The sequence below is a fragment of the Filicampus tigris genome, chromosome 7 (assembly GCF_054856515.1).
Source record: "Filicampus tigris isolate MCC_2025a chromosome 7, RoL_Ftig_1.0, whole genome shotgun sequence".
Lineage (NCBI taxonomy): Eukaryota > Metazoa > Chordata > Actinopteri > Syngnathiformes > Syngnathidae > Filicampus > Filicampus tigris.
In genome coordinates, this window is record NC_141223.1 from 16452646 (window position 1) to 16464947 (window position 12302).

General features: G+C 39.3%; 1 protein-coding gene across 2 annotated transcripts in view; it reads right to left on the reverse strand.

Annotated features, from left to right (window-relative positions):
* The window catches only part of grik4 (glutamate receptor, ionotropic, kainate 4), a 351164-nt gene that overhangs the window by 199990 nt on the left and 138872 nt on the right, over positions 1-12302 (reverse strand). For both annotated transcript variants that reach the window (XM_086035775.1, XM_086035774.1), the window contains exon 3: positions 5051-5184. In XM_086035775.1, the coding sequence (XP_085891901.1) occupies positions 5051-5132 (82 nt within the window). In that variant the 5' untranslated portion in view covers positions 5133-5184. The remainder of the gene's footprint in view (positions 1-5050; positions 5185-12302) is intronic.

Genomic DNA, 12302 nt, shown 5'->3' on the forward strand with positions numbered 1-12302 from the left:
GTAAAGGCTGAAAGTGCATACAGGTTTGGAAAGCAATGTTTGATGATTAATAGCAGATAAAAAGCTTTTATAGTCATATTTGATGCTGGAAGAGGCAGAGTGGGTGCGTGCAGTGTTTACGGAGATTCACCATGTTAATGGCAAGGTGTACGCCCTCCCATTTTTATTTGTTGAAAAACAGAAAACAACCTGCTTGACGTAATGAATTTGTGGCCGTAGGATTTATCCAAATGATCAGCTATGTATAAAAGGAAATCTATTTTCTCAAATTTGGAAAATACTAGTAGGCCTACTACTAAAGTACCATATGGGGTTGATTTGGAATTCAGTCATCATTTAATACTAAATTGTCCCATTTGGCTTTTTTCAGGCAAAATGAAATGTGCTTATTAGGTTCTTTGTGTTTAGTCAGTTAATGTGATTTCTGCTAATGCAGTGGGAGCCAAGAAGTAAAATCCAACATTAAGTTGTATAATTGTCACACAAATGTTCAGTCATCATGGAAGATCACAGCATTAAGGGGGAGTTTTCAGTGTTAAAACTGCTAGCATTAGCTCTGCAAAAAAGCTGACGCTAGCCACGGCTACTACAGTGAAGCATGACTTATTTATAAGTCAGAGTCTTACGATAACACTAAATGGTATCAGATTCAAGTTTTATTTTTCTTAAATGTACAGTCAATTAAAAATCCAAGAGTTGATAAATGTACCAGTCGAGCACAAATATTGCTAATTTCACATCCCTTCAATCTTTTGACTGAGGTCCCTGTGCTCTGTTTGTTTTTGCTAATATTATGTCCAGTTTTTGGAAAACAAGCGATGGGTACATTTTTATTTGAAATGCCATAATGCATGATGTCACATGAAGCATGCGCTACAAGAGTTATTCAAAGTGTAACCTCAGGTTTTGGTGATGCACTGGCTTTTTTGCGGGCAATGCCCATTCCAAAAAAAGGAGCAGCCTCAACAAGCGGTGATGAGAAGAGCGAAGTATTGCGCAAAAGTCTGAATACCATTACATTTTCTGGTTTAAAATCAGAACAAATTGGGGGTCGACCAGCAGGTTCCACGGAATTAGGTATAACCTATTGCTTGTCTTCTCTTATGGCCAAGCATAGAACAATATGTTAATTGTTTATGCTTCACCTCCTAATTGACATTTTACAGAGCATCCCATGGCCGTGGATGTGTCACAGTGGCAGTTAATCAAACGTCTGTATTATGTACAACTACCGTGCTCATCTATTTACTTTTGGAAACAAATGTCAATTTCACATGTGCCGTGCCAAATGCACAATTGAGATGTATTGAACTTGAGGCTGGTAGGTCCTAGTGGAATGTGTGGCATGGGTGGAAAGCTGGTTTTGGCCCTGCTACATTTAGTGCAATGCCAGACAGTGACATTATGCCAGGCAGGCAGGACTCAGGGGGGTTCATGTTAAATACCATCCCTTGGAGCGCAAATGGCATCAATTTGAGCTGGTGTTAGTTTGAATGTGTTTATGTGTCTTTGCATTATGTGCATATTCAGGACTTGCACATGCAGACACACAAACACAACCATAACCATTTGACACTAGCTGTGTGTTTGACATGAGAAGAGAAGGAACAACTTCCCCGCTGCCTAATTATCTATCAATAATGCAACTGAGATGAACATAAACCACCAGTCATGTTGCGCATTTGGACGGACACAACTTTAAAGGGCACAGGGGGACATCGGCTGGCACATTTTGAACAATAGTAACAAAGGTTGACTAATATGATTGTGGTTTTGTTGGTGCATAAAACTATGTTAACAAGCTCTGCTGTTTGGGTTGTCATGGCAAATGAGCAAACAACATGTTCTCTTGAAACAAGATGCTGGCAGGAAGGAAAACTCCAAAGAAAATAGAAAATAATGATAATAAGACATGTTGACATTGCTCGATGGTGACACTTAGTTTGATCAAGGTCTGGGGTACTGGGGGAGAAAATGGCCTGCTTCTCCAACTATGAGCGAAAAGATAATGATCTACTGTATATTCATATATTATATTGCCTCAATAATTGTGACTTTTTTCTTACTTGAACTTCATGTTTTCATAATTACCGGATGAGATTTCTCGAGAAAATATGCATCCGACATTTTAAAAGAGCCTAAAGCAACCCATTGTCAGAAAAAAGCAGAAATTAATTTTAAAAGATCAACCTTTTTTTCTCTCCAATTGAAACTGCACTGCAATTGCTCCCAGTCAAGAAATAGTCACATGTTTAATGTATGGGTTGAGTTAATGTTCCAACAGACTTTTAATATCCACATGGGGATCGTAAGAAAGATTTTACATTATTAATGTACTCCCCTCTAACATGAAAACAACTCTACAGAAAATGAGACACTAGGAACTTTCAAATGCAGTTGGTGGTTCAAGTGCGTGGGGGACAAAAATGACCAGTCATGATTTGTTGGAATAACTGCTGCATTGCGCTGTGTGTTGCCTTCAACAACAAAAGTGTAGTCAAGTTATTACATACTATAGCAGAGTACTAAGTGGTGCCAAGAGAATGGTACATAACACTAGATCATATTATTTCTCCGCTTTAACTATACAAGAACAACTATGTAAAAAACAATGGCTGTATCTCAAAATGCATTATCACATGAATGTAAAATGCTTCACGCACATGTGAGCTCCCTTGCATGTTTTAGGGAAGATACATTGAAGTCCCTGTAAAGTGAAAATATTAGTCTCATAAAATTAACACACCACAGAGGAGGGATGTTAACAAACCTTGCCAAACTTGAATGATTAAAAACATTACAAGGTACATAATTGAGGCTTCAAAATTATGAAACAATTCCAAGCCATTCTCTCCGATCTCAAATGGTGTGGGCGTGAATGCGCTGAAACTAAATGGCACTCAAATGTCAAAAGTAACATGACTTTCAAGCCATTAAATATATACCATATGATGAAAGCCTCCAGTGGCTAAAATATATCACACCAGCTCACTGTGGTGCTTTTCCAAGCCTCAACAATGAGGCGCTCTAACGCGACCATGCCTGTGCAAAAGCTCTGTCTACACACTAGCTGTTATGACAGTTTTTTTCCTCCAAGCACACTCATGACGCAACAACATGGCACTCTAAAGCTGCTATGCCAACCCGAAACCCCAGTCGGCAAACACTAACCGATGGCTGTAAAGTCAGACTGTTATTTATTGTTTTCCCCCTTCCCACGCTTTCATCTTTCTCTATGCCTCATGCACACACTCACGCCCAACAACGAGGCACACTAAAGTGGCCGCGTCGGCGTACTATCCTCAAGGAAGAAGTACTATTTGGGTTTAGGTATACAGTAGCTGGCTAACTAACTGTAGGACACAATTACGCTAGATAACCAATGAAAGTGGTCAACTTCTTATACTGTGTATTGAGGAAGAAGAAACTTAAGCCAGGACCGAGGTTGAGTATGGCATCATTCTCAGTCATTGTACAATTTCAGTAGTTGTTTATAGAAACATGTATAATATATATAGAAAAAAAAACACTTTACAGGGTCTTCCAATTTGTGGGAATTTATGGATTGAACTGGTTTGTCAAAAATCCTATAGCTATGCATTGTAAGTTCCAATGGAAGAGGTTTCTTTGAAGCTGATCTTTTAAACTTTTGCCACTGTTCCTCTGCAAAGGACAGACGCTGCTCACCTTGGTTTGGGTGGCCATTTTCCATATTAAAATAGTACTGCCAGAAAAAAAAAAAAACTGCACTGATTTGAATTCTGCCATGAACAAGAAATAGTGCCTTGTTTTTCAAAATGAAAAGCGTTGATAGCAAATGTGGAAAAGTGTCGCAACTATTATTGACTAACAATGTTTATTCTTACAAAGAAGCCTCTTGAGGACCAAGTTTGTTGAGAAAATTGGACCCGAGTTTGGCCATGTGGAAAAAGCTGTTCAGAAATTACCTCAGAGATGAAGCTACCATTATTACTGAATACTGTATGTGGAATGCCACACATTCTTTCTAAGGTGTGGGGGGGCATAGCAAAATAGCTCTCAAGAAACCCAATATTCTCTTTTTGATCAACGGTGGGTGCAGGAATGTAAACAGGAAGTGTTACTGTATGGATTAGAGAGTTACCATGCACTAATTAACACAAAATGGAGAATCCAATGTTGGGACACAATGATTCTATGTACAACTTAACCAAGCACACTACAGTACCACATACTTAGTATACTTAAAGGGGGATTATTTTCCATTTACTAAACCAGTGAGTATAACCTAACGGTGGCACACAGGTAAATAGATCTATGAGGGGAAAAAAATCTGGCCTGTCTGGCCCCATCTAGTTCCTCTAATTTGATGTTTCAAAACCACAGCACCCGAATAAAAAAAGCAATCAGATACACAAGGTGTGACTGATGAGGTGTCACTATTTGCCATGCACTTCAGGCACATTGCCTACATCCTCGCGCTGACCTGTTACCTTGGGCTTCAGAAGCTTTGTTGAAACCATGGCGGAATTTCCACCTCAGGAAAAAAGAAAAAATGCTCATCCTCATTTGCCAGCAACTGGGAATAAGTCTGGCAAACAAGCAAATTGAACAAGCAAAAAAGAAGGAATTGGGCAGATACTGAGCCAAAAATAAGGGTGAACTTAGGAGCTGCTTTTCAGAAGTGGAGGTCCATTTACTTACCACAAAAATGTCAGAGTTAGTTTGGAGCAAAACAGAGACCAAACAAAATCCATCATCACATAAATACTTAGCAGCTGTTTATTCATGCTTAGTAAGCATTGCGCTAAGGCAATAGCCTTGAGTGCTATTCTATTGAAATCAGTAATAGGCCTACCCATGACTCTTTCCTCCCATTTGAGCAACATAAGCGTAGAATCTGAATAATTGGTAGTTGTTCAGAACGACTAAATCACCTGAGGAAGGTCAACCAAGTGTGCAGAAAAAGCAAGAGCAAACGTAAACACTAGCTCCAAAGAATTAAAAAAAAAAATCATTAGAAGAACACTAAGAGTAGGGCTATAACTTGTTCCTGTAGATTTAGACATACCTATTCTGAAGGAGAGCGGGCCACCAGAGGTGCTTGTCACCCACATGGCTAAGAAGAGCAGAAGCGCCCAGGTTATGAGCATCTTCTATGCCTCCTCATGGGTCCTGCCCCGGGGGTGCCCCTGTCACAGCCACCTGGAACACACAAAGTACAGCAAAGTGAGAGTGAGTAGGTATGTAGAGAGATGGTTGACGGCGTTTCAATTAACTTGCTGGAAGCTAAGCATCTGTTAAGCTCAATTCCAAACTGCTGTGTGATGCAAAGCTATTCTGAATGTGTTTGTCGTCTCTGTGTGGCTCTTGTTGCATGCTGGGAAGCTATTAGTGAGAGTCTAAAACGGCTGCCAGCTCAACCTCAGATCTGCAGCAAAACATTTTACTTTATTTTAATCGATTTATCGATCAACACAAGAGGTAGGAAAGTTCAAATGAAGCATTTTTGTTTTTTTCTCCTTTAACCTCAATGTTACTGTTATGATTAAAATGCAGCAACCATGGAAGCGTCAATATTCCAGCATTACCCACTGAGTATACAGTATTCTTTACAGATGTGTTCCAAAAAAAAAAAGAAAAAAAAATACGGTATTGCCCACTATAACACAGACATACAGATATACGGTACACGGAGATGGTCTTTGCTCCTCAGTAAGCAGAAGCTGTTCTTTGCAGAAGATAAAGAATATATGCCTCTGAATATTGTTGTATTATCTATGTGTTGTGCCATCATTTGTGTTCAAATATGTATTGCCTAAATATAGGTATATGCAATCATGAAAACAATCCTATAGGTTAGCCTGTCTTATGCCCTCATGTATTGGCATTAAGATAGTGTACTGTAAGGCAAAGGTATGTGATTGTTTTAAATCAATGTGCAATTCACGTTGGTTTATGTTTATGATGATAGTAAACTTGGGAATAAAACAGATTGAACCCACTTTCTGAAGAATTGTTCACTATCTGCCAGACTGCTTCCTGTTGTGAAGGGAGATGAGCTGAGTTCACTGCCACCAGATTGCAAGCAAAAATGTGAGATGAGCGCTAAGTCAAAGCAAAAAAAAAAAAAAAACACAACAACAACAAACAAACAAAACGGCCGCACAACAGTTCTTAGCTCAAAAAAACTCAGGTCACTCGTATCTTCAGGCACCACTATTTATGATTTGTGTTGGAAATCAAACCTTTCCAGTCATGAGCTGCCAAGGAAAGCCCATATGCTCCACTAGGTACAATCAAATGCACTCTTCACACTCTAAGATGCTGTGTTTCCCTCAAGGTTTAACAGTATGACATTTTGTCAGATGTGCCTGTTAAATATTAGTGAATGACCCTTGAAATGAAGATTGCCCCATGCTTTGTTCAGCTGCCCCAGTATTTGTGTGTCATCCTCCACACCATTTATCTTGTACAGGGTCATGGGGAGGTGCTGGAGCCCATGCCAGCTGACTATGGGCGAAAGGCGGACTACACCCTGAATTGGTCGCCAGCCAGTCGCAGGGCACACACAGACACACAGATTGGACAAAGCAGGAACCGATCACACCCTGCCTGCACACAACTCAGGTGCGTGTACCACAACACCATCATACTCTCAGTATTTTTTACCGATCAAAATGTTCTGCTGTATCTTCTAGGCCAGGGGTGTCAAACCAATTTTTGTCGCCGGCCAGATCATCGTTTTGGTGTCCCTTGGAGGGCCATTCCGACTGTGACCCCATTTAAATATATGATCACATAGACAAAACAAATTGATGGATAACTAGTTTTGAAACCAGAAGCCAGTAAATAGTTTGTTCAATTATTTCTGTAATGTATTTTAAAGGAGGGCTTGGTAACAAATGCTTGCAATATCTCATATGTTGTATTCACAATGAAGGCAATTTCAAAGAAACATGTCAATGTACACTTGATTTGTCTTCGCGGGCCACATAAAATGATGTCGCGGGGCGGATCTGGCTACCGGGCCGTGAGTTTGAGACCTGTGTTCTAGGCAGATCATTTTAGGACAAAGTCATCAAAGATAAAAAATGGATGAGTAAAATTCAAAACAGTAGTTGTAAAGCTGAATTATGTGAAAGAAGCTGGCAGTCAGATGTGAAGCTAATGAAGCACATTTAGAAGGCAAGGACATTGAGTCCTTTGTTATCGGACTCATTTATGTCAGCAACAATAAATGGGGTCTTATTTACACATGCTATCCCAGTGTGGGGTCGAGTTTTGAAATGTGAATCACTGCTCGTCAATAAAAAAAAGAAAAATCCTTATTTATTGTTACAATGCAGATGTGTACAGGTTGAGGGTATGTTCATTTATTTTTTTAAATCAGAGTATTTTACATGTTTCTTTTATAAAACCTCAATACATTCATTGTTGGTCAATTACACAATACACAATGAAATCCCGACTTCCCAAGAGCACACACAAATGGATAAAATGCATTGATTAATGAATTAGATGTTATGGTGAAAACGAATGGCTCGAGTGGCTAAACAAAGGGACGGATGAAGTATATGGTAAAGAAGGTGCACTAAACAAGCGACAGCGGTACCAAACACAGAAATATGGACTGACTACGTCACCCGCAGTCAGCCCCGTCCACCAGCAACCAAGTCCTATTTAACTAATTTCTTAGCTGGTGGCACACCTGAAGTAAATAACTAAATTGGTCATTCTCCCCTGCTCTGATTTTGATGGGGAGAGCACCTGCACACCAACAATTTAACGGCCAAGACTCATCGTGGGCCGTAACAGTTTGGTTGTTTTATTAAAACATAACCATAAACATATCCTGTGTGTTTGAAAGCGTATTAAGGTCATGATGAGCATCATTGCAATTTCAGCATAAGGAGGTGTTAGATAATCAGCGCCTTATTTTAATGTTTCACACTGTTGGAAATGATTGACTGTAATTTGGCTGAGGCATTGATGTACAAAGTAGATGAGGTCTTATTGTGGCACAGTCCCTTGGACATGACGCTGGACAGGACCAAACGAAAAAAAAAAATACAATTGAAAACAAAAAAGTGATTAATTTTGGACACGGTACAAATGATTTTCCACGTTAACCTCGGCATGAACCTCAGAGATATTTAATCTCATGCTCAATGAGATAAGCTAAGTAGTAAATGTAAAACACAGTGAATAAGTCTAGCGTATTACAAAACAGATTTTGTGTCATTCAATTCATAGCATGAATAGCATTGTTGATTACGCATTATGTCATGCTCTATTGTACTGCATTGTAAATTACAAGAAACACAGTACACTCAACAAGAATGAATCAAAGCAATGATAGCAACAATCAATGTATGAGTAGTGTAAGTATATCCCATATATTCAGGTACAGTGTACTTGGTGATCCGACCATGCCAGAGTGAAAACTCCATCCATCTATTATCTGAACCGCTTATCCTCACGGCTCAATGGTTGAAGAAAAATCTGATGCACGACACTGAATGACAAAATTTCCCATTAAAAAAATAATGGATGTTGAATTAATCAGTTAATCCAAGTCTATCTGCCACCTTCACAAAACTGTTAATAACTTACAACGTTTTAAGCAACGTTTGAAAATTGGGAACCAAAGGTAAAAATAAGTTGGTCAAATCAGTAAAACGCTCTCTTAACATTAAAGTTACCTCAAAATTTGTACCCGAATCCTACTGTTTTCCAGAATTGTAGTTCAATGGCAATCCTTAGGGTAGGTTCATGTTTAAAAGATCCACTGAAAACTTGATTAAAAACAAAAAATGCACCCATCAACCAAGGCTCAGTTTTCTTATTCAAATCATCACATCATCAGTGTACTGAAGGAGCGCTAGCTGCTTCCAAGCACGGATCAAGAGACTTTTTTTTTTTACTTTCAGTGTTCATGGATGGTCTATAACAAAGCAAGTCATTTCAAAGAAGTTGAGGAAGGTCGCAGAGGTGCCAGTGACAGCGTGATACAGTAATGTTAATCAGACAGGACAAACAAAAAAGCATCCGCAGTGTGTAAGTGTAATCTGGAAAATGCAGAGGTCAGTGACAGACACTTCAGTCAAGACAAGAACAAAGGGAGTCATTGTTTTCATCAGAGTTGTTTTGGGTTTACACAAGGATAATGCCACGTTCAAAAGGTTAAACAACACTTTTTTGACAACCAATGTGGTAATTAAACTTTGAAGACTCCTGCCTTGTAGGACCATTATCGAACATGTTTCAAATAGTCTGAAATCAGACCCAAAAGGTTGTACAATTTAGAATTTCATCAAACTTTATCCTCAGACAAACCGTATGTTGCTAGACTTTTGTTTTCTTTCTTTCTTTCTTTCTTTCTTTCTTTCTTTCTTTAACCAGGTAAGGCAATTGAGAACTGTTTCATTTACAGGGCTGGAGTTTTTACCACTTTCCAGAAAGTGAACTGCAAACACCAACCCAAAAAATCAGATTTTTGTCATAATAACAGTAACAATAACAAGATAACCATAAATGTACTAGTAACAACAATGACACTTATCTCCAGCATGTATACATAATTATTCTGAAATTTGAACAGGTTGTACAATGTTTCATACTACAAGAGAAGGTCATTTGAAACATGCTTTGATTGCAATTTCTACTGATGAATCTTAAGTCTGGAAGCTGTTGTCTTCAAATATCAGAGTGTAGCTGACATCATGGAGATGGAGGCCAGAGCTGGGCATTTTACTTAAATTTCCTGGCCCATTTATCACCTTCTGCCTGCAGCCGGGGTACCCTTCTGCCTTCCGTGTATTCGCCTTTTTTTTTCCGGCCGGAACAAATAGTAATCACCTAAAAGCCGGTCCACCTATCGTTTTAAACGGGCTTCCGTTTGCGTTTCCATTTAAAGACTTCAACCGACTTCCACTTGCTTTGACCGGCTTTGACTGGAAGCCGCGGCTTACCGCGGCATGGAAGCCTTACCGCGCCCGGACTATGCTTAATCTATTTCCTTTTTTAAGGTTCCCGTCTCTTGTTTATCACCTAGAAAATGGACGTCCGTCATAGTCGGACAGACATACCGGTCCGTCACATAGGCGGAATGCCCGACTCTGATGGAAGCTAACACACAACTTAGTAGCATTAACTCAACTAATTAAGACCAATATTGGCCTGGACAAAACAAATCACTGGCAGCATGGACAGAAGGTCTGATGAAATGCAGGTACTCAAATACTGTAGACATCGTGTCCCAATTATTCACAGTGTGCGTCATTCACTTACGACGAATAAACATCTCTCTCTAAAAGAGACTCTCCAATTAGGAAACAAAAAGGGGTAATAACTATTATCTCTATATTGTTCAGACATGGACATTAATTGTTCAGCCAATTTGAACGCCTTTGCTAAAGAAAACAGCACTACCTGTGTGAGAACAGTCTCTTACTTAGATTAATTAAACTCTGGAGTTACTACTGCTGTAAACATTTATGGAGATGAGACTCTATGTGGAGAGAGCATCTTTAAAGTAGAAGTCAACCCAAACATTATTTTTCCAAGAACATGTTTCATGCAGGCCCATGTGTTTGTGGAATATGAGTTAAGCAGCAAAATCCACCCATTTTTAGCCATATCAGGGGGCGGCCAGTTTGTCATTTCTGTCGACTGAAAATGACATCACAAATGCTCAGGGCTCAGGTAACAGCGAATCACGGCTCAGCTTCAGAAAACAGGTGAGCTCTGATTGGCCATTACCTGAGCCCTGATCAACTGTGATGTCCTTTTCAGTCGACAAAAGTGACAAAATGGCCGCCCCCAGAGGTGGCTAAAAACGGGTAGATTATTCCACAAATGCAATGTTCATCAGAATTCAACTAGTGGTCCTTCATAGAACATTCTAGGGGAAAAAATGTTTGGGTTGACTTCCTGTTTAAGGACGATTGCCATTCCAGTAGACTGTGACATGTTGTGCGAGTCCCTGTTTTATCTGCATTCCTCTATAAAACTCCTTTTTGTTTTGTTTCAAACTCCACTTTCACAGGACATAAATTGTAATATACTGTACCTGTAGCATTGTGACAAAACAATATCCAAGGCTCTCCTCTGAATAAACACCTCCCCCCTTAGTAGTCAGTCGGCCACTGTTTGTGATTTGATGCAGTGAACAGAAAGTTTGGAATGGTTCAAGAGTGGCAAGAAATGATTATCTCCTTATTTAGTTCATGTTAACGCTCTTCTTCTCAGTTGTGTGTGTAGTGTGAGAGGCTGTGTGATTTGAATCACTAGAGTAGGAGCAGCATGATCGTATATCTCCTTCGTGAGTCACCAATTTGTCAGGACAATATATGTCCAGTGGCAGTCGAATCCACTCAGAGTGGAATCTGTGTGATGAATGGAGCCAGTGGTTAATCACAGAACTCGTGTGCTCTCATCATGTGATAGATCAGCACAAAAAGTACCCGCTGTGTATCCTGTGTGATGAACACTCAGTGAATGACCATAAAGCATCATAACTCTGCCTTTTGGATGACAAAAATTTAAGTTTAAGGATCACAGGGATGTTAACCGGAGTAAATGTAATATTGTGACCTGTGTACAATATGGGTTAGTTAAATAGAGGAAAAGGTTAAGAAGAATGTCTTCCGGAAGTTTGATTTAAAGCATAATACTATTGTCCAGAGTTTACTTTTCATAGTAGGTATAAGCAGATCTGGTCATCAAAAATTGAGCATCCGTAATTCGTCGTCCGTCTGCAGCGCGGGTACCCTTTCACTGTCCACCATTACCATATATATATATATATATATATATATATATATATATATATATATATATATATATATATATATATATATATGCAAATAGCTTTTCCTCTGAAAGCCGTACAGATTTTCGCTTGAAAGATTATGTTTTGTAGTAATTTTTGTTGCGTGACTATTAAAAACTAAATGAGTCACTGAGGTGGGAAAAGCAGGGCTCTGTATGACACACTGAATCCAAGATGGAAGCCTGAAGCCATTACTGCAGTTTGTTGGTGTTTATTTGACTCTGCACTAAATTAAACTTCCAACTGTACAATCAATCAAAACAAAGTTGCAGCGTTGGACAAAAGGATGGTAAAAACTAGTGGTCAACAGAAATATCTGAACCCTGCCTTATCTCTCCCTGTACCAAGCAAACGCAACAATTCCAGGTAGACACAAGTGGTATTAATTAGGCAATCACTCAACCCAGTGACACACCTCCACACACTTAGCTCGTCGTGCTGCTGGGTATCTGTACTAATTACTCCTTACTCTATCAAAATAGGCTCT